Source organism: Phalacrocorax aristotelis, chromosome 3 (assembly GCF_949628215.1).
Source record: "Phalacrocorax aristotelis chromosome 3, bGulAri2.1, whole genome shotgun sequence".
Lineage (NCBI taxonomy): Eukaryota > Metazoa > Chordata > Aves > Suliformes > Phalacrocoracidae > Phalacrocorax > Phalacrocorax aristotelis.
In genome coordinates, this window is record NC_134278.1 from 120,617,872 (window position 1) to 120,641,798 (window position 23,927).

The 23,927-nt window shown below is 44.4% G+C and overlaps 1 protein-coding gene across 1 annotated transcript in view; it reads right to left on the reverse strand.

Moving 5' to 3' along the window:
• The window catches only part of DRC8 (dynein regulatory complex subunit 8), a 40,061-nt gene that overhangs the window by 10,251 nt on the left and 5,883 nt on the right, over positions 1-23,927 (reverse strand). Inside the window, exon 2 of the mRNA XM_075089364.1 lies at positions 8,786-8,870. Within this exon, the coding sequence (XP_074945465.1) occupies positions 8,786-8,870 (85 nt within the window). The remainder of the gene's footprint in view (positions 1-8,785; positions 8,871-23,927) is intronic.

A 23,927-nucleotide genomic window follows, 5' to 3' on the forward strand; every position in this document is an offset into this window, starting at 1 on the left:
ATCCAGTATCTCAGGGAATTAGCTGTGTTTGAGGTGATTTATGGTGACCTGGATGATCAACGGTCATCCAAAGATCCAGATGAAGCCGAGTGCACACGACCCATGTGGCGGAAGTTTGTACGGAGCGCACCATCTTCGCATGCAAACTCATTGGCAGTGATGTCCTGGAAAGATGACGAGACACCAACGGTGGCAGAGGTGATAGATAGACTCCGGGATTATGACACAAATATCTCTTCCTCGCTTGTCTCTGCTGTGGAGAAACTATCCCAAGAGGTCCAGCAACTCAAAGAAGATCTGTCCTACTCCCCACCTCGACAGAGCAGTGTCTCAGCTGTTAGGAATAAGCGTCCTTTGGCTCAAAGAAGGGGATACACACCACGGGCCACCCTATGGTTCTACCTGCGTGACCACGGAGAGGACATGATGAGGTGGGATGGCAAGCCTACTTCGACCCTACAGGCACGAGTACATGAACTGCAAGGAAGAACAGTCACTCAGGGAGGCTCTTCCAGGAAAGCTGCTGCTCCAGTTTCCAGCGAGCAAGTCCCCAGACAGAGGAGTAGAAGCGCAGATTTTATTTCTAAGTGTAATAGAGGGACTCCTGATTCACATTTACAGGAAGTGAGTTGTGACTGCCATGATCAGGACTAGAGGGGCCCTGCCTCCAGCCGGGTGGAGGAAAGGGATAACCGGGCTTACTGGACTGTGTGGATCCGATGGCCTGGCACGTCCGACCCACAGGAGTATAAAGCTTTAGTGGACACCGGCGCACAGTGCACCTTAATGCCATCAAACTATATAGGGGCAGAACCCATCAGCATTGCTGGAGTGACAGGGGGATCTCAAGAGCTAACTGTATTGGAGGCCGAAGTGAGCCTAACTGGCAATGAGTGGCAGAAGCACCCCATTGTGACTGGCCCAGAGGCTCCGTGCATCCTTGGTATAGACTACCTCAGGAGAGGGTATTTCAAGGACCCAAAAGGTTACAAGTGGGCTTTTGGTGTAGCTGCCTTGGAGACGGAGGAAACTGAACAGCTGTCTACCTTGCCCGGTCTCTCAAAGGACCCTTCTGTGGTGGGGTTGCTGAAGGTCAAAGAACAACAGGTGCCAATCGCCACCACAACAGTGCACCGGCGGCAATATCGCACCAACAGAGACTCTCTGATCCCCATCCATAAACTCATTCACCAACTGAGGAGCCAAGGAGTCATCAGTAAGACCCACTCACCCTTTAACAGTCCCATATGGCCAGTCCGGAAGTCTAATGGAGAGTGGAGACTAACAGTAGACTATCGTGGCCTGAATGAAGTCACTCCACCGTTGAGTGCTGCTGTGCCAGACATGCTAGAACTTCAATACGAACTGGAGTCAAAGGCGGCCAAGTGGTATGCCACAATTGATATTGCTAATGCATTCTTCTCAATCCCTCTGGCAGCAGAGTGCAGGCCACAGTTTGCTTTCACATGGAGGGGCGTCCAGTACACCTGGAATCGACTGCCCCAGGGGTGGAAACACAGTCCTACCATTTGCCATGGACTGATTCAGACTGTACTGGAACAGGGAGAAGCTCCAGAACACCTTCAATACATTGATGACATCATTGTGTGGGGCAGCACAGCAGAAGAAGTTTTTGAGAAAGGTGAGAAAATAGTCCAAAATCCTTCTGAAAGCTGGTTTTGCCATAAAACAAAGTAAGGTGAAGGGACCTGCACGAGAAATCCAGTTCTTAGGAATTAAATGGCAAGACGGTCGTCGTCAGATTCCAATGGATGTGATCAACAAAATAGCAGCCATGTCTCCACCAACTAGCAAAAAGGAAACACAAGCTTTCTTGGGCGTTGTGGGTTTTTGGAGAATGCATATTCCAAATTACAGTCTGATCGTGAGCCCTCTCTATCAAGTGACCCGGAAAAAGAATGATTTCAAATGGGGCCCTGAGCAACGACAAGCCTTTGAACAGATTAAACGAGAAATAGTCCATGCAGTAGCTCTTGGGCCAGTCCGGGCAGGACAAGATGTAAAAAATGTGCTCTACACTGCAGCCGGGGAGAATGGCCCTACCTGGAGTCTCTGGCAGAAAGCACCTGGGGAGACCCGGGGTCGACCCCTAGGGTTTTGGAGTCGGGGATACAGAGGGTCTGAAGCCCGCTATACTCCAACTGAAAAAGAGATATTGGCAGCATATGAAGGGGTTCGAGCTGCTTCAGAAGTGGTTGGTACTGAAGCACAGTTGCTCCTGGCACCCCGACTGCCAGTGCTGGGCTGGATGTTCAAAGGAAACATCCCCTCTACACACCATGCAACTGATGCTACGTGGAGTAAATGGGTTGCACTGATCACCCAGCGGGCTCGAGTAGGAAACCCCAGTCGCCCAGGAATCTTGGAAGTGATTATGGACTGGCCAGAAGGCAAAGATTTTGGATTATCACCAGAGGAGGAGGTGACACGTGCTGAAGAAGCCCCACTGTATAACAAACTGCCAGAAGATGAGAAGCAATATGCCCTGTTCACTGATGGGTCCTGTCGCCTTGTGGGAAAAGCACCGGAGATGGAAGGCTGCTGTATGGAGTCCTACACGACAAGTAGCAGAAACTGCTGAAGGAGAAGGTGAATCGAGCCAGTTTGCAGAGGTAAAGGCCATCCAGCTGGCCTTAGACATCGCTGAACGGGAAAAGTGGCCAGTGCTCTATCTCTATACTGACTCCTGGATGGTGGCAAATGCCTTGTGGGGCTGGCTGCAGCAATGGAAGCAAAGCAACTGGCAGCGCAGAGGCAAACCCATCTGGGCTGCCACATTGTGGCAAGATATTGCTGCCCGGGTAGAGAAACTGGTTGTAAAGGTACGGCATGTGGATGCTCATGTCCCCAAGAGTCGGGCCACTGAAGAACATCGAAACAACCAGCAGGTAGATCGGGCTGCCAAGATTGAAGTGGCTGAGGTGGATCTGGACTGGCAGCATAAGGGTGAACTATTTCTAGCTCGGTGGGCCCACGACACCTCAGGCCATCAAGGGAGAGATGCAACATACAGGTGGGCTCGTGATCGAGGGGTGGACTTGACCATGGATATTATTGCACAGGTTATCCACGAATGTGACACATGCGCTGCAATCAAGCAAGCGAAGCGGGTAAAGCCTCTGTGGTATGGGGGACGATGGCTGAAATATAAATATGGGGAGGCCTGGCAAATTGACTATATCACACTCCCACAGACCCGCCAAGGCAAGCGCCATGTGCTTACAATGGTAGAAACAACGACTGGCTGGCTGGAAACATATCCTGTCCCCCACGCCACTGCCCGGAACACTATCCTGGGTCTTGAGAAACAAGTCCTGTGGCGACATGGCACCCCAGAGAGGATTGAGTCAGACAATGGGACTCATTTCCGAAATAGCCTCATAGACACCTGGGCCAAAGAGCACGGCATTGAGTGGGTGTATCACATCCCCTATCACGCACCAGCCTCTGGGAAAATTGAAAGGTACAATGGACTGTTAAAAACCACACTGAGAGCAATGGGGGGTGGGACATTCAAGCACTGGGATACACATTTAGCAAAAGCCACGTGGTTAGTCAACACGAGGGGATCTGCCAACCGAGCTGGCCCTGCCCAGTCAGAAATCCTACATACTGTGGAAGGGGATAGAGTCCCTGTAGTGCACACAAAAAGTATGCTGGGCAAAACAGTCTGGGTTCTTCCTGCCTCTGGCAAAGGCAAACCCATTCGTGGGATTGTTTTTGCTCGAGGACCTGGGTGCACTTGGTGGGTGATGCGGGAGGATGGAGAAATCCGATGTGTGCCTCAAGGGGATTTGATTTTGGGTGAAAACAGTCAATGAACTGAATGGCACAATGTGAACTGCTATATAATATTGTGTGTCACCTCTGTGTTGTATCAATGATATCAGAGTACGAGCCTCCCAACCCATGGAAGATCAACTATGAAACAAGCCGTGCAGCAGTGATGGAACGATGACTGACTCGGTATGCAGCAACCCAACGCCACACACCGTCTCTCCCACCCGGAAAGACTGATACAACAGATGGAGCCCAGAGTCATGGACTGCGTGAACTCAATGGACATTTTAATAGACATTTTACAGGGAAGATCCATGAACTAAGGGAATGATGTCTGTGTATTATGTTAAAGGATGGGAAGGGGAGGGGTGGTGGTTGGTACGGTTGTATTGCATCATATGGGACCTGGGCATGGTGTAAGTGGTATGGAATAAGGGGTGGAGAATGTGCTGGTTTTGGCTGAGAAGGGGTTAATTCTCCTCACTGTGGGGGTCAGCTACCTTTCCAGCTTCCCGCGCTCTGCCGCGTGGCGTGGCAGGGGGGGCTGGGAGGGGCAGGGCCATGGTGGGGGCGGCTGACCCCGACTGGCCAATGGCAGGTTCATTCCATACCATGTGACACCATGACCAGTATATTGAGGGGGGGCAGTGGCAGCGCGCAGGCGGCGCGGCGTCGGGTCGGCGGGCGGCGAGCGGCTGCGGCGCGTGCGGTTTGTTCCGGCGGTTCGTTCCCCCTCTCCCCTCCCTTCCCCCCTCCCCCGGGGCTTTGCGCCTCTCGTTGTTCTCCTTTACATTGCATTTCTACTGTTGTTTCTTTTAATTTTCATTATTAAACTGTTCTTATCCCGACCCACGAGCGTTACCCTTCTGATTCTCTCCCCCATCTACCGGTGGGGGAGTGAGCGAGCGACTGTGTGGGGCTGAGCTGCCGCTAAACCACGACAATATAGTAAATAAAAGACTTTGAAACCTATATGTTTACATTAAATGCTATAAAGATACAAATTCTAACTGCAGTAAAGAACAATTAGAAAAGGTCAGGAAGGAGGCAGCCCTGCTGTGGCCCTGCTGAGCTCTGAAAGAGTTCAACGGACCAACACACTGGCTTATCACCACCTTGTTTGCGGTGCAAAATATATTCATAGCTTGCATTTACTGCTGAACCTGGCACAGTTGTTCTGAGGCTCTACATAAAATTCTGACCAAAGTGGCAATGCCTCAAAAAAGTTAAAGATGAACAACATCATAGACTAGATGCAAAAGTACTGAAAAGCTGGAAAAAAGAGTGCTAATGAGATTTATGGTATGGTTCAAAAAAACATTACAGAAGCATCAATATTGCTCATGATTTTCAGTCCAATTCTACAACACAGAAATTCAAGCACATTTGAACAAGTACCCATAGTGCTGGTGGTTCCTGTGATTCAAACCTCTGTGGTTTCCTCATCTTCACCAGTACATTAGGTGGGGAAAAAATAGATTGCCTAATAAAAATGACCTTTGTAAAATCATCTTACAACAGTAAGGTCTCAAGTGGGGCACAGCAAGCACATGTAAAATTATACGATTCAGTCTTTGGCCTCCTCAGACAGGTCCCGAGGAGCTCCCATTCTGACTGAAAACATGTGGGAAGCACTACAATAGACAGAAGAGAGGAAAAGGCTGGCTGCACAAAAATAGTTACAAAACAAAACCCAGTCCCACACATACAGTTGTTATGAAACAAGCCATCTGCTCAAACTACTCGGTGAAACCTTGTCCCCAGTGGACGTGAATGGAATTTTGGCCATTTGACCTCAATGAGGTCAGACATTTACTCCTATTTTTATAATCCTGGTCCATGCAACCTATTTCTAGTATGGATATACTGTACTTGATGCTCTCACTCCTGCGCTCCCTCGTCTTCTCTATCTAAAAGATACTTGTAAATATTCTCTGCCTCCCCCAGTAAAACACTCAACCCAAATCACGCCTCCCTGCTGTCCCACACTATCTCTACTCACAGACTGCCAGAGACGGGAAGGCTGCCATCAACCTTCTGCTTCACCTCTCACATCAGCAAAACTGCGATGTGACTAAGGTAAGCCAGGCCCTGAAAAAGTTTGCAAAATCTGGTATTGCTGGCTGCTGTTTCTGGCAGCTTGTGCTATGCCAGCACAAGGATGTTGTTTGAAGCATCTGTGGTCAAAAAAATCATGTCACATTTGGTAGTAGTGTGTAAAGGACCCAAATAGGAAAATGTATTTTCCTCCCAGCCACTTCCTCTCATTTAGTTCAGCAGCTACAGTTTCTGGTGTGTAGCTTCTAGCATATAAAAATGATGGATAAAATTAGTTTATGTCCATACAGGTTTTGTAACACAGACATGATAAAATTTTGGGTCATGGTTTTCACCCTGGATACAATACTTTCAATGACAAGATTTGCAAAACCATGAAAGCCCTTGACTCCGGGTGTACTGTAAGCAGCACAAAACAATCCTGTCTTCCTCAGACTTAGTTTATTAGTAAGTTGCATTTACATTAGGAGTCATGCAATACTGGTGTTGGCCTGTCAAGCCAGGGCAATTTTCCATATTCTTCACAGATATCTGATATTTCAGGCAATAATATTCATGCGCCTACAATCATGGTTAAGAATTGTGCTGTACTGCCACCTTCTGATACAAGATAATCAGCCATTAATAATCCCATTATTGTGGTACAGCCCTGCAATATGAGGCTAGGAATAATTAGACAATAAATTATTGTTCCTTGTCAGTAACTGTACTATGATAAAAAAGTAACCTGAAATTATGCATTTACTATGTTAAATAGACTTTTGAATGCCCCATCGTGTTACGACTTACTGTCTGAATGAACATATTTTTAAGAAGTCTGTATCATTTAATTGTTGTAACGGTTTATCAAGCTCTATACCCATTACATAATAGCGTGAGGAGTGTCACAGATTTTACAGCTGTTTAGCCAGGACTGCAGATGTAAATGACAAACAAATAATCAACTAGTCTGTCATGGTGCAGTGAGGGCTAGGGTCTCCCCAGGGCTGGGGGGGTGGTAGTGGCAGGGGCTCCCCATGCCGGGTGGCAGAGCAGGGCCAGGCAGCGAGGGCCCATCCCACCACCCAGCCGGGAGCAGCCAGGGGGCACCGGGGCAGCCCCAGCGCTGAGTATCCTGCACCTCCCTGGGGATGGGCCACAAGACTGAAGCGAGCACTCTTCCCAAAGAGCCCTATGGGTGAGGGAACAGCAATTGTACCAAGCGTGGAGACGTACACTGGAATTCTCTCTACCTGGTATATCGGAAAAATAATTTCACTTCTAAGATGTACCTATAATTTCTTAAATTTAGATGCACTAGTAAGTATTCATTGCTAAAACCATCACATAAATATTTTGTAGCCTCTGTTTTTTAATGTAGAAAAGATGTTTGGAACATTTAAAGATGTTTTCCAGTTTGGCTTTGTGAGGAATGTCTAGAGACAACAATTTCACCAGTTCTCACGCTCCTTTGTAGTGTTTATACTCAATAAACGAATTACAATTAAAAGCTCTCATGATATTCTTGTGAAAATAGTAATTGGAAATATGAAAAATTACTTCAGTAAACTTGAATGACAAGAGCTTGTAACAACTTCAGAACCTGTTTAGTGAGATATAAGCATGTGGTTTTTGTATCTTATAACAAAAGCCATGTTGTCATATGTATGGAAGTTTATGTTAAAATTAAGTTAAAATAGAACTGTCAAATAGCCAAACTTAAAAAATACCAGAATTCAAAAACACCAGAATTAAGATTATCTGGGAATTTTTACATTTTACTTCCTTTAGCTCTGTATCTTGTAGTCAGTTGTGCCCCGATCGGTCTAACAGTCCATGTTTTTTTCTTCCACTGAACTTTTTCTTACTCCCTCAGACATATATTTTCTTTGTATTTACACAACATTGCATGCTAAAGGTACAGAACACGCAGCTCTCCTTCCTGACTCCCATCTGTGCATCCCACTCGCTCAGATCTGGTCATCCCATTTCAAAAAGGAGTTAGCTGAACAAGAAGGGCCACAAAAAACAGAATGGCCAGAGCTATGGAATGGCATCTCCTAAGAGATTAAACACACCTGGACTCTTCAGCCTTAAAGTACTGTGATGGCGGAGGGATGTGACAGGCAGCTATGAAATCATTAATGGTGTCAGGAATATTAATAGAGAGCTATTGTTCGTTATTTATCATAAGACAAAAAAAAACCCAGGCACCACTCAAATCATAATGCGGCAGATGTACAAAAACCAACAAGAGACACTGCATATTTGTTCAATTCCTTATATTCCACCCCCACGTAACTACTAGTCATTCAGATGAGGGTAGTGGGCTAAATGAACTTTTGGTGCAATCAAGTATGATCATCTTTATGTTTGGGGCTAGTGTTATTATTATTGTTGTTGTTGTTGTTATTAAGTTATATAATCAAATTACATGCCATCTTCCTCCAAGTCTCCTAAAAATACTGCCCTGTCAGAGGAAATCCACCTCCCATGTTACCCCAGAGGAAGAGAGATGTGCAGGATATATTTCAGTTGGGGACACCTACTGAGAGCATGTAACTGTAACACACACTGCCAGGGACACTCCTTGATGTGCTGGGACTAACCTGAAAGCAAGGGGATCCATACGGACCTACAGTGCCAAATGAGCTACTGGAGCAGAGATTTGCTAGTAATAATTGTAACCTTATACTTCTTGTCTAGCTGCAGTTTCCTCTTGCTGCTTGACTCCACCAGTCCCAGCATCCCTCTCTCTCAGGCTAGTCTCAGCCTTCAACCACTGAACAATGCAAAATGTCTATTAAACAAGCAAAGACATACTTGTCCAATCAGGGCCAAAAGGACTGTTTCAATTACATTTTCTTATAAAGCAGATGCAGGTTTATGGATTTATTTATCTCTATACTAGATCCTGTAATAATTCTGTGTGAAGATATTTACAAACCTGGCATCCACAGTGTTATTGCATTCATGGTCAAACACCTCAAAAGCTTCTATAATATTTTTCTCAATTTCAGCTACTGTGTGATCTGCAAAAAGAAACATAAGAAAAAGAAAATTCACTGAGCTGTTGCAGCTGATTTATTTCCAGTTTGAGAACTGCAACAGCAGAAGCACCAAAACTGACAGGACAGGAAAGGTACTTCAAAAAAGCAGAACTTATTCTGAAAAAAAACCCAACCCACTCTAAATGCAGAATCTGCCATTTATATTAGTAATATGGCCTTGCTATGGCCCTGCAACTGCATCAAGTTTGGTGGTAATGGTGTGTCTCAGCCACATGATCACCTAGATGTGCAGGTGTGGACCCTGCCCAGAGTGTGCCACAGCTCCTTCTGGACCACGAGCCTGAGTCCTTCCTGGACACCACAGTGCCAGTGGTACAAGCAAGGCGAACATGGGCTCACGCTTGTCCTCAGATAGGGCTGAGTCTCTTCTTGCATCCAAGGAAACATAAGTACTCTCATGTCCACTGAGTTAGCCATAATGTATGAAAAGATGAGAACCAGGAATAAAGAAATGGCTAAGATAATGTGCACAACGAATATGTCTCATGGTAAATATTTTATTGTAACAGTTTGGAAAGGAAGGTGATCTCAGCAAAGAGAAAGGAGTAATTTGCTGCATTTCCTTTATATACGTCAATCTCAAAGAATGGGGAAAGAAGAACCACAAGTCATCACAGTTCTATCTCATCTAAAGCCAGAAATTGCATTCCGGGGCTAAGGGAAGTACCAGAAAATAAAACCTGAGAAGAAAAATGTAAAGAGAGGAAGGGGTCCATCTCAAAAAAAAATGCTCCCTGGCAAGGAAGCCAGGGTAAATAAAGAGTGAACTGGTTAGCCCATTTATTAGTGTCGTAGTTCAACTCCGAAGGACAGACTATAGGAAGCAAAGTGACATGGACTTGACCTTTTGGTTCCTGTGGCTAAATACAGCTCCAAACTCCAGCTGGCAAACCAACTCTCAGGAGGCAGCATTTTGTGAGCTAGCCCCACAGCCTCCACAAATGCCACAGAGAAAATTTGAGTGACAAACAGAACATGGGATTGGTATCAGGTACACTTATTTTCTCATTTGCACACTTTTCTTCTGTATTTTCAACATAATAATTAAAACATAGCTCTCCTGTATTAGAACCGATTTATTTTCTTCTTTAGGCTCCTCTGGTGTTAAGTGTCATTGAGCAGCTCTCACTGGCATTAAACCACTGGACCTTGTTTCCACAGGCATAACAATTTCATACCTAGTTTTCTGCAATCCCAATAGTCTGGGAATCTCTGCGGCTACAGTCTACAACCATTTTTTTCATTTGCTCCCTTACCATCATGACAGAAATGTCTTTTTTCTGGCAAAGGATATCAGAACTGAACATAGCTAAACAATACATTGGCTTTGTGATCTCCCTGTCTTTATCTCAACCCATGAGCTTTTTCATGGTATTTTCTCCACTAGTGCTGTTGAGGAGGGCAGAGAGCGGCTGGGTGGGTGCCTGGCAGCTGGCCAAGGTCAACCCACCACAGGCTGCGAAAACTTCAATACAGTAGTGGATTGACCCAGATATAAGTAAACTCTTTTTCATACAGAAGTGAGGTGCATCCTCTTATAAAGGTACAGGTGCCTGCTGCTTTCCATTTTGTTTGGCACTGGACTTCCCCAGAGGACATGTAAAGAGAAGAGAGGAAGGAATGGATCCTGTATTCCTCTCTCTGACTTTATTCCTCTGATGGAAGCAAGGGCAGGTACATGTACAATGGATTGGAGACTGGAACTCACTGAGGAAAAAGAGCCCTGTTCAGTCCCCAGATACAGGACAAGCTGTATTCTTTTCGTAGCTTGACAGTAATGCCTACCTTTTATGTGCCTAGGCAGTAAAATCCATGTTTAATTCCTTTCCAAAAAATACAGTTAAATCTAAGTGGACCTGATTCATTGTAGAAGAGGACCTGAAGACTCTCACACTACTAAATTTGATGGGAGTCTTTTCAGTGACTTCCAAGAGTCTTGGATCCAGCCTCCAGTGTAGACTGTTGGAGTTTAGTTCTTGAGATCAGGCACTTCAGTTGTACACTATGTCTTGCAGTAGCGAAATGCTGAAGGAATATTTATAGCTGTATATTCTTGGCTTGGTGAGTGAGCCTTCTGCAGGAATAAAAATTAACCAGGAGGAGGCAGGGAGAGATTTCCAGTACTGGAACTATGTAGCCATCCAGCCTTTTCAAGCTTTGCCTTCATGAGAACAGTATACATTAATCTTACCTGTTGCAAGAGGCCTGACAAATAAAGGTCGAGAAATGAAATGAACTTGAAGATTTAATCTTGGTACCAGCTAATCTATATTTCTTCCAAGAACTGAGAGGGAGTTGTGATGAAGAGCCATATCCATGGAAGAAAACATAATATACTGTAGTCCTTTTGAAGACTCTCTGTGAGATGAGTGAACACCTAATAAGCTATTGCTTAGATCTCTTGTCCTACCTGTATGAATGAAAGCCAAAGATATTCAGCACAGTCAGGATGGCAAAGCTAGTTATCTGAAGACTTCTATGATTCACTCTAAACCTCTCTTTGGGAGGGGGAGAAAGATAGATTCCAGCTCTAGGATAAGTAATGGATAAAGGTTTAAAACTATACCTTCAAGAAGGGCATCAAGAGATCAGACATGCAGTTAACTCAGCAGATGTGACACTCTAATGTACTGAAATCTTTCTGTACAAGGAGATTCTGCTCCATGGGTAGAGCAATGAAAGTTTCATATTGGCCTGTGGAACAATTTTTTAGCAGTTTTCAGGACAGAAACACCTACACTGTGATCAAATAAAAGATTTCACTCATCCTACTAACTAGAAAAAATATACATAATATCAAAGATAAAATTGTCTGATTACTTCTAATGGCTTAAATAAATATTGAAACATACCATGCCAAAAAAAGATTCCAATACCTACAAATACTTATTCCTGCATATGTGTCCTGTAGGGATGACACACTATTTCAATTTTTATGCTGCTAAAATGCTTCAGATACTTGTCATTTTTTTCTCATGTTCTTGTTCTCATTTCTTTTCCTACCACACATGCAATAAGAAGACAAAATATCTTAAAATCCATTCCTCAGATACATTAACTTAAAAGTATATTCATTATCGGTTTCCTTTCCTGTACTATCACAGAATTACAGAATTACAGAATGGCAGGGGTTGGAAGGGACCTCTGGAGATCATCTTGTCCAACCCCCCTGCTTGAGCAGGCACACCCAGAGCAGGGGGCACAGGAACGCGTCCAGGCAGATCTTGAATGTCCCCAGGGAAGGGACTCCACAGCCTCCCTGGGCAGCCTGTGCCACTGCTCTGGCACCCGCACAGGAAAGAAGTTTTTCCTCATGTTTAGCTGGAACTTCCCATGTTCCAACTTGTGCCCATTGCCCTTGTCCTGTCATTGGGCACCACTGAAAAGAGCCTAGTCCCATTGTCCTGACACCCACCCTTTAGATATTTATAGGCATTGATGAAATCCCCCCACAGTCTTCTCTTGTCCAGGCTGAACAAACCCAAGTCTCTCAGCCCTTCCTCATAAGGGAGATGCTCCAGTCCCCTGATCATCTTCGTAGCTCTCCAATGGACTTGCTCAAGCAGTTCCCCGTCCTCCTTAAACTATGGATCCCCAAACTGGACACATCACTCCAAATGTGGTCTCACCAGGGCAGAGTAGAGGGGCAGGATAATCTCTCTTGATCTGCTGGCCACACTCCTTTTAATGCATCCCAGGACACCGTTGGCCTTCTTGGCCACAAGGGCGCTTTGCTGGCTCAGGGTCACCTTGCTGCCCACCAGCACTCCCAGGTCCTTCTCAACAGAGCCGCTTCCCAGTAGTTCAGCCCCCAGCCTGTACTGGTGCATGGGGTTGTTCCTCCCCAGGGGCAGGACCTTGCACTTGCTCTTGTTGAATTTCATGAGGTTCCCCTCGGCCCAGCTCTCCAGCCTGTCCAGGTCTTGCTGGATGGCAGCCCAGCCTTCTGGTGTATCAGCCACCCCTCCCAGCTTGGTATCACCAGCGAACTTGCTGAGGTTACGCTCTGTCCCATCATCCAGCTCATTGATGAATATGTTGAACAGGACTGGACCCAGCACAGACCCCTGGGGAACACCACTAGTGACAGGCCTCCATCCAGACTCTGCTCCGTTGTTCATGACCCTCTGAGCTCTGTTGTTGAGCCAGTTCTCTGTCCACCTCACTGTCCACTCATCCAACCCACATTTCCTTAGCTTGTCTATGAGGATGATATAGGAGACAGTGTTGAATGTCTTACTGAAATCGAGATATACAACATCCACGGCTCTCCCTTCGTCAACCCAGCCAGTCACACCATCATACAAGGCTATCAGGTTGGTCAAGCATGGTCCTCCCTTGGTGAATCCATGTTGACTACTTCTGATAGCCTCCTTTACATGCCTGGAGATGACCTCCAGGATGAACTGCTCCATCACCTTTCCCGGGATGGAGGTGAGGCTGACTGCTCTGTAGGTCCCCATGTCCTCCTTCTTGCCCTTTTTGAAGACTGGAGTGTCATTTGTTTTCCTCCAGTCTTCGGGCACCTCTCCTGTCCTCCACGACCTTTCAAAGATGATGGAGAGTGGCTCAGCAAGAACATCCGCCAGCTCCCTCAGCACTCGCGGGTGCATCCCATTGGGGCCCATGGATTTGCAAGGATCTGGTTTGCTTAGGTGATCTCTGACCCAATCCTCCTCAGCCAAGGGGAAGTCTTCCTTTCTCCAGACTTTTTCTCTCTCTTCTGGGGGCTGAGATGCCTGAGGGCCGAGATGCCTGAGGGCCAGCCTTAGCAGTAAAGACCGAAGCAAAGAAGGCATTCAATAACTCCACCTTCCTGCATCCTGCGTCACGTGGGCCCCTTCCTTGTTCAGCAGTGGCCCCACTGTATCCCCAGTCTTCCTTTTACTGCTGATGTATTTAAAGAAGCCCTTATTGTTATCTTTGACATTGATCCCCAGATTTTGTTTCAAGTGAGCCTTGGCCTTCCTCATTGCATCTCTGCATATCCTGACAATGTTCCTATATTCCTCCCAAGTGGCCAGTCCCTTATTTCACATACTGTGAACCTCCCTCTTCCATTTGAGTTTCACTATAAGAATATTTTGCTATTTTCCCAGTTTGTTTAGCATGAAGTAGATATATCTCTAGATGCTGCTAGTTAAGTAAGACTGACAGGGAGCTGGGGATCCCAAATTAATTCTGCTGGTTCTTTCAGACAGAATTGTCTTCTTCAGCTTGTCCAAACTGTTCCCCAGCACTCTGAGGCCCATTTGAAGCCAGCCCTTAAGCAGCACACCTTCCTCAGTCGTGGCATTTCTTCTTCATAGACTACAGCTTCAGTCTTTGTAGGGAATAGAAGCAATTAAATAGATGTGGCTCTGCCAGACTCTTGAGTAATGAGCATTTTAAAAAGTGATTTATAGTTGATAAAATTTTATAGATTCTACTATTCATTTAACTGCATGAGCTCACTTTCTTTTCTTCCTCAGGGCCAGTTGCTCTGATGGTTCAAAAAGCCAACCCTTCCTTTCACTGAAGAGAAATTACGTTCAGAAAAAAAGCCGTATCAAAAGAACAGGTAGGCCAACATTAAACAACCACCTACAATGCCAGCGAGCAGCATGTCTGCTGCTCACAGGAAAAGATATAGTCCCAGTGCAGCCTGATGAACCTACTTATGCAATGCGATACTCTGAAACTCTTTTCGTGCTATGGAAAGAGTAAAATTAAGGGCTGATTTGTAGAAGCACCAGTGGACTTAACTTTATTACTTAGTGTTACTCCTCAACACACTTGAAACGTTAATCTTTAAAAAGATTAATCTAGGTATATTTTAACAAATATAGTCAATTTTGTATTTAAACTCCTATATGCCTCTGGACACCTCATTAATTACTCCATCCTCTCTTCATGGTACTTGTTACAGTTACAAGCAGGTGTGAGGAAACCTGAGGTGCCTGGTGACAGGAACGCTTTCTCACACAGGGATGCCTTGCTGAACTAGTCAGTCTGAAAGGACACAAGTGGGTAACCCCAACTCAGTGACAGACAGTTTTAGAGTCATTTACATGTTGTTGTTCTGGTTTTACTTAAGTGTTGTTATCAACAGCTCTTTTGTAGATCTCCCCATCCACTAACCAGGGCTTATCAGCAGGAAGTACAGAATTGTACCAGTGGCTGCATACTCCAGCAACATTTCTTCTCTTTCCCACTAGCCATTATTTCAACCAAAAATGTAGGAAGCAATCTTGGTCCTGTCAGTTGAAAAACTGGGAATGAGATGCAAAGACTGCCATGAAGAAAAAGGAACATTTATAAGAAGGCAATGGACACGAGAGGGGACATGGCTGTGAAGGCTGCCACATGAGAAAATGTGAGTCTTAAAGCCCCCTGCAATCTCCACTCGACTTCAGTGAACCTTCTCTTTCTGCTCACAGATCCAAGCTATTTATTTTATCACCCTCCCCACACTGCTCCAACACTATTCCATAAGGCCCCTATGATTGTCCTTTGCAAATCCTAGTTCTTCCTATCATCCTCAAAAACACAAGTAACACTCTGTCTTGCCATACAATGCCAAGCAAAAAAGAGAGGTGAGAAGGTGGTTGAGTTATGGGGAATATCTGAGTCAGCCGAAGATGGAAAAAGGTACAAAAAAGTAAGCATGAAGTCCCTGCTTAAAAACTGAGCCTACTGCATGGTCAAAAAAATGGTTTGGCCAATAAGCAGAAATAGCTAAACAGATCTTACTCCTTACAACTTTAATATGGAGTTAAAATCCTGGAAATGTGACAAGATGCAGGAACAGTTCCTAGTAAGAAGGGAGACTGGTGCTATTCCTGAAAATGTGAAACTAGTACAATGTTCCCTTTAAGGGCAATTCCCAATTTATTACCTAGGTGTACAGGGCAAAAGGATGAAAGAGATGAACTAGAAAGCAGAAGAGATTTGTCTTTGATGTTTGCAGCCACTGTTTCATCTGACCTCTTCCAAAATCCTTCACAAAATCACTAATGGAAATAAGGGCGTAAGAATTGGAAAAAAAACCCAAAGAACAAAAACCAAAATCCACCAGATCTGACTGTAGTTCTAATGAGAAGAAATGTACTGTGTATATTTGTTTAAACATGAAGCAAAATCAATAAGAGACTTCACAACTGCATCTCAGAGGAGGTTATCAATTAGCTCTTATGAGATCTAATCAGGCTTTTAAGCAAGTGTTGACTGGACCATCACCTAGGTCAAGATATTAAAAAGCAGTCACGATACTCAGCATCACCAGCACAAGTGAAACCTCAAACACTGTCAAATAAGCTCAACAGTTTTATGAAGACATTGTGTTTCCACAACAATAAGGGAAAGCCAATGTGGTGTCATAAGATGAATTCTTGGTGATACCAGCGTAAGGTGTTCCTGTGCTACTGCATCTCTTTCCTAACTCCAAAGCAAAGTATACAACTCCCTAAATTATTCTGCCACAAATGTTTGTGTTGCCTTCATGTTAAGTGTGGGGAGCTTGGCTGACTTAAAAATAATTCAGAAACCTTGCCCCATCCCAAAGAAGAAACCTTACAGGTTTAAGTAATTCTATTTTAAGGAAATTACTGAGGAAAAGGAACACAGGGAGAAAACAATCTTGAGGCCATTTGAATGTGACTTATTGGCAAGACTTTTCTGCTCTTGTAGGAAAAAAGGCATACATTAGATTTTTTTCTAGTGACCTTCTTAATTCCAGAGGCAGCTGAATGTACAGTCAGCCTAATATGCTGAAACAGTAATTGTATGCCATGTTCTAAAAAAATTGAGGCAAGAGGAATATTTTCTTCTCTACTCTGTACCTCCTATAGCATGTATGACATTAATGTATTAGATACCAAAACAGAAAGGAACAATATGATTAAGCTGTAAGCTTGCGGAATATGCAATGTTATTACTTTGTTTCTTGTGATACATAACGAAATAATTTAAGGTGCATGTTCACTGAAGAGCCTTCATTCTGGAAAGACAAATCAAGCAGAGTTTGAAGAAAATCAAGAGCTTTATATAGCAGCTTGATTCCTCCAAAGAAGGGATAAACCCATTCCTGAACTACAACCTGAAGAAAACAGGTTGACCCAAAGTATTGATGGCACCAATGGGAAATGTGTCACCTGAGTTTAGCCATTCAGATTGAATAAAGAGATAAAAATGCAGCTTAATTAAATTTGGTATATGCCAGTTCCCAGGAAATTACGAGGCTGAGGTCTTCACTGACCATGGTACCTACTCCAGTTTGGGGATCCAAGCTATGGCCTGCAGATTCAGGAAAGGGATAATGCTTTGTCCCCTGGATGAGAAGCATCCCATGTTATCACAGAAGATACCTAGGCAGTCTAAATTTTAGTCTGTTTCCTGTAGAAGATAAAAAAGCTTAACTGGGTTCTGCAGAGATCACTTTCAAGCATTCTCAGAGAAGCAAAAATGAAGTCTCAAGAACAGTAAAAGCTTTTTCTTTCACGTTTTCAAAATTGTTAGAAGCTAGCCATATCACTGTTCCCTATTGTTTATGTTTGTCACAGCATACACCGTGCAGTACCTAGATAAACAAGCAAACCCCATAATCAGTGTGAATCAACAAAACCAAAGCCCTACACTCATCATCAGGTATGCAAGCAACCTTGGGGCAAGAGCATAACCTCACCCTGTCATCATACTTCTTTTCCTAATGGTAATACAAGTGAGAGATGAAAAATTACCTGGTTGTTTCCACTAGAGTAATTACATTACTAATAGAGAATAAAAATAAAGGGACTATATTTTAAAACAGATACACAGAACGGAGCTCTCAGAGTAGAGCAATCAGAACAATCTTTGCACAACCCCATGGCATGTGGTGCGAATAACCACAAGAACAAAACCACCAGCAGCAAATAGGGTTTTAGAAAATGCTAGTAATTAATTCGATGTCTGATAATAAAATACAGGCTGTCAGTTTGATGAAGGCTGTAGCAAAGGTAACTGCAAAAGCTACTTCAAATTCTGACACAAAAATATTAAACAGAAGTTTCCCTTTTTGTCTTTACATAAGACAATTGTAACATGGGCAAAATATATACTAAAGTGACATAAAAAATTAAGCTCTATCTGGACTCTAGCTTTGGCCATGGGAATGAGGTTATTTTATAGAATGATGTTAGCAATATAAAATAAAAAGAGTTCAGATCAACCACAAAGGAAATGTTTTGGTTATTTCAGTTAAAAGTTGACAAATCCATTAAAGACTTTAAAAAATATTACATAATAACTGTGCATTTCAACCTCAAAGTTGAAAAATGCAACAATATGCAAAATATATCCAGTTTGTGACAGTCAGAGGCAACTAATGGAACTACAAGTTGCCAGTAACTTTACCTAATGAAACAAGACATCCTGAATATTATCCTAGGTTTTTATTGCTCAGTAGGTGGTGTTTTAAATGCCATGGCATTCTCAGCTACCATAGATTCAGATGTTTTAATACGTGGGGGAACCAAAACTAACGGGGCAATTAACAAACTAATTCAACTGTTGAGAAACAAAGTAAGTATGGAGATTATCGCTGCCTTGATAAGCAGTCAAGCTTCTAGCTGCTCATAAAATTCTTATTCTAACTGGCACTATAACATAGAACAGGCCATGGAGGATGCCACATCGAGTTGGAAAAGAAGCCATAAACAGTCAATGCATTTCATCACCTAGTATATCCAAAGGTGTTTAAATCCATAGCTCACACTGCCTCCAAAACACAGTTCATATTAAAGTGTATTGATTTGAAAAGAAATATCCACCATTCACAAAGTTCTTGTCCCACTTACATCACCCCAGAGGTGTTGGAGTCAAGGTCAATCTTGTCTACTGCCCTCCCTTCTGGACCAAATCTGGTTCTTCACCAGTGGAAAAAATATTTCTTTCCCTCACGGTACACATTCCTGCAGGTCATCAAACCCCTTTTAATGCTGTCACTTCTGGTTGCTCTTGCCATTATTTTGCCTGGCCTGTGTTGGGCAAACAGTTCCCACACCAGTCCACAGAGATCAGCCTGTATCCTCAGTACTTGATAACTCATACCTATCTGCCCTGATTCATAACAATATAACAGCCTGAACAGCTGCTGCATTAAACCTGACTCCCACATCTTTACCAGGATCCTGTTTTCTTGCACTGTGCAGAGCTTGCGCTTTATTTCTTAAAGCCAGGTGATCCAGACTGCAAAGTATGTCAGCATGATGCCCCAGTGGAACTACAATCACTACCTGGGCTTGCTGCAGATAATGCATTTGCCTATGGGAATGGAGAAGGGCAAATTACGAGGGATACCCTTGCTGCCTCTGCAAAATCCTTGACAGATGCTTGCTGTAAAACAAAATTGTCCACATGTTGGAGGGAACCACTGTTTTCTGCATAATTTTCTATACTACAACCCTGAGAGCCTCCCTGTGCCCAGGCTTCCAGAACACAGACATTAATTTCCCCAGTTCCAAGCGATTTTTTTCTGGAGATCCCCAGAAAGGAGGATAGCAATTTGTTTGTCAAAGAAATAAAAGGCATAAGGACCTCCTACATATAAAATGCAAAGGAAGCTTACTCTAAACTTACTGAAACTATTTATAACCATGCAGAACTTGCAAGTGAAGGGAAGAGGGGCCAGGAATGTTAGATTTTAGGACTGGTTGAGTGGGACGAGGTCCCAGCGGGAACCCTGCTCATGTTGTAGGGTGTTTCTTACAGTCTGTAGAACTCCACTAAGTGCTCTTCAGGGCTGGACATGTGGCAGGTTTGCTGGTGGGGAAGGCATACGGAAGTTTGGTACAATTTTTAAAAAAGCAGCGGCACGTGCTGAACCTGTGGTAAGGGATATGATTCTGCCTTTCCTATTACCTGGCTGAGCTCCTTACACAGAAATGCACACAGGCAGAGGTGGCTGACACCACCGGCAGACTCTGCTTGCTTTGCCCTGGAGCACTGTGCCCTTCAGGATAGCACTCCTTTGCTCTGCTGAATCTCCTTTCCCAGCTTTGCAGTTTTGCCATCATATTCTTCACACCTCTTCAGGTGCTGCATGTGACTGTGTCCTTGGCAGTCTAGATCCAGCTTCAGGTGATATGACTTATTTTTCAGGAAAAGGTGATTAGTCTCTCCCCTGCCCTACAGGCAAGAAAATCCTTCCTCCTTGCTGTTCAAAGAATTCCTGTGCAGCTTGTTGGTGAGAGCAAGTAGGTATACACTAATCCTGGGATATATGGGGGAAGGATGCTACAGTCATATGGTTTGCTAGGGAAAATTCCATTCTATGTAGGCAGTCTGAGTGATGTAACACAGGTACATATCAATCCATGTCACTGATAGCACTTCATGCATTTCAGGAAAGGCTCAACAAAATACTCCCTGATGTTTTTACTGTACACAATCTGTGCAGATGTGCTATATCTACATATATATCTATATATACTGAAGCGCCAGTCTTCACAAGCATCAGCAGAGAAGCCTACAGTCCTGGGAAATAATCAAGGAATACTACCTGGCTATACTCAGCTGGAATTCAATTTTCTCACACCTCTGCACTAGCTGAGGTTTGATGCGAGATCAATTTTTCAAGTTGTTTTTTTTTTTGGTGGGATGGTATAGAAGGAGTCCTTCCTACTTTCACTGCACAAAATGAAGTTGTGATTTGGTCTGCATCTGCCAAAGAGGAGAAATGGAGGTGCAGTGGCTGGCTGGTTGGTATCACTACACAGCTGGGATGCAGTATGCATCACATTCCAGGTCAAAGCAATTAAAACAAGACTCTCTCAGGGATTCTGATCTACCACAAGCCCAGGCAGTGGCCCATAGCAGCACCTAGCTGAGATGGGCTAGTCCAGGCCTTGGAAATGCAGGTGTGCAGGTTGGGGCCAGGACTTGGCTACAGCACTACGTTGTCCTGCTGATGAAGTGTTCTGGACCTAGAAGCATGCCCAGAAAAAAAAAAGTCAGAAAACAAAACCACAAGTCAGCCTCATTCCGGCTATAATTGCAAGACACTCTGACATTTTCTAGTGAGTAATTTGTAAGCTGTGCTACAGCACTCCTTTTACATCTGCAAGGAAAATGGTCCAGTGGAGGCTGTCATCCCCTGCCTCGCTGGTAGGCAGATGCCCTTCCATCAGGAAATGGCAATGCAAGTTGGATTTCCCCATATGCAGCATCACAGGCAGGCTTCCTGTTCTCTCTTTTGACCAGCCAGGATGATACTGTGTGGGAGGATTACTGCCTGTAAGTAGCAGGGAAGTGCACAAGCAAACACTTGGCACCCAGCCGTCCTCCAGCTCCAACTTACAGTGCTGCTGCTGCTGCTGCTCTAAGAACCTGGTGCAGCTCCACCTAGCCACAGCCCTGAGCTCCTCCTGGCATCTCCCACTGTCCCCCTGGCTGTTGGGGGTACTGCAGTTAGCGCTTAGTGATAAGCACCTTGCTGTGCGAGGTCACAGCTCTATCTTGCACCTTTCCCTACAGCTACAGCTTACAGATTTTTATCACCCTGAGTACAAAGTCCCTTTGAGCTCTGAAACAGTCAATAGTGAGAGCTAATGCCCTGACCTGACCTTCTTAAGCACCTTACTCCTTGTATCCTAACCCATTGTCACCCCCGTATTAAATAGTGCAGGCTCATGCTTCAAACAGTAACATACAGCTTATTGCCTATATCCTCCAGAGAATACTCAGCACTGAGAACCAGAAGGAATGTACGCAGGGTATGCCCTGAGTACGCCCAAACTCTAGCTAAAAAGCGGGGGTAATCTCTAGAGCTTGAAAGAATCTGGTGTCATCACTCCTTACAGCAGAGATGCTTGGCAGTCCTCCTGAGCATCTTTCAAAATACAACAGCACCTACCCTGACCATAGCAGCTTTTCTCTTCCCAGCTTCCACACGAATCTGCTCACGCTTTGTGCATTTGTTGTTGAAGAGTCCTTGCAGAAAAGCTAATTCCTTTTTTTTATCTCATATTTCATCATGTGTTGAAACATTTTTTTTTTTCTCAAACCTGTTTTGCCTTTTTCCACTTCTTGGAGGGGCCTCAGGACTCCAGGATAGGACAGTTACACAGTGACCTTACAGGACAGAAAAAGCTACTGAGTCCTGGATCATAACAACATGCAATTTCATTTAATAAGGTGTCAAATATTTTATGTCAGGAGTAGCTGTAACATTTTTAGAGCAAAAATCAGGACACAGCATGAAATGTTCAACTACGGGTCTCAGGCTTTGGTCCTGCCAGTCTTCCTAAGCAGTTGGCCATAGCAATGCTTTAGTTCCACAGGCCTCACAACTGCTGCAGATTATTAGTTTGGAAGCAGCATGCAAACACCACTCTCAGGAAGAAACACGTATCCAAATTGGACTTAACAGGTCTCAATTATGACCTAGATTTCAGCCAGCCAAGCACATCATCATTTTGCAGCTACTCAGGTGGTGGCTGAGTCTGACTTCATGAAGCCTTGAGCTTCATGAGCCAAAGCAGCAAGCTCCGAGTAATATCACTCACCCAAATCATTTGCACAGGTCCACCTCTGACAGCAAAGTTCTCCTTCTGCTAGCTGGTGTTCACAGACAAGCTGCCAAATACTTGCCATTGCATGCAACCGACGCTGAGGGCAGTGAAACAACGTGCTTTGTCCAACTAACTTGTGGAACAATGGGGGAAAAATCCTTTCCTTTTGATATAAAGATCTCCTTTCGGAGCAGAGGATGTGGAGACATGCCTCCAGTCACCCAAAGAAGGCAAGGAAGTCCCATCTATGCACAGATCTGGATTGCCTCCTGTATGCCTTTGATTCATAGATAATACACAATTAATATCGTATACATCTCTTGAGGAAAGTCATGCTGTTACCCTTCCCACAGTGAAGTGAAAGAAATACCAGCACTTGACATTTGTTAGCCTGCAAAAAATAATTGTGACTTTTTTTTTTAAAGTCAATACTGGCTGCATGAAGTTTCCCTTTTCATAAGGCAGAGATAAGCTGAGCATAAATCTCTGTTAGGGGTGCCTTGCATATCCATGAAATCCCAACTCTGGCAGTTGTATCAGTCAGCACTCCTGTTGCAGCTCAGAGCTGGCAAAAAGAGTAATCTCCACTGTTGCAATTTGCTCCGTATCTTTCATCTCAGCCACACCTGGGATATAATGAAAGACTTATGTGTAGCCCATACTCATATTCTCTTTCATCACCAACTGCAAACCGCCCTGCAAGTATATATAGCTCTCCTGGTGATGCTGAGAGTCTTGCTATACCTACAACTGCTGCTGAAAAGAAAGCTTACATAGGCTGCGACACTGGCAGGACCCAACCCATGCTGCTATGCTGTGTGGTTGCAGAAGGCATTTGTCTCCACTTTTCCTGGACTTTCCACAATGCTGGCCCCAGAAGCAGATGGCAGAGCCTCAAAGGATGACTCCAATACCCACAGCCTACAACACATGCACCACACCAAGCTCCACCAAAATGCAGTAGTACACACACTGCTGTGCGCCCCACAGCAGCAGCTCACTCTGCCGGTGATGTGGAATGGCCCCAACAGGGCACTCTACAACTTGTCACCAACGGCACACATGTACATCTGATTGCATGTGTGGTAGCAACAAACATCTCATAAATGGAATATGCCTACTAAACTGCCTCTGCACACTGATTGCTCAAGGGCTCAGGAACCAGAATCAAGCGGATATTAGTGCTGTGTTAATGAATTTTAGAGATAAGCCATTATAAAGTTTAACTACAGCACCACAGTAGCGCTGCTAGAATACAGCAGTTTGTAAACTTTCTTCTTCTGAAAGAACTGTAATTGTCTACAATATAATGGAAGAATGAGGGGGTTTAAGTATGACTTTTAATACATGCTGTTATTACGTTATCACAAGCCCTTCAATTTGCCTGACAGAGTCTCAAATGGGTTAAAAAAACACAGTTTCTAGACCAGTTGCAATTCTACCTGCACTACTCTGGAGTGAGGGCTTTGACCAAGCAAGGGAAGGCTGT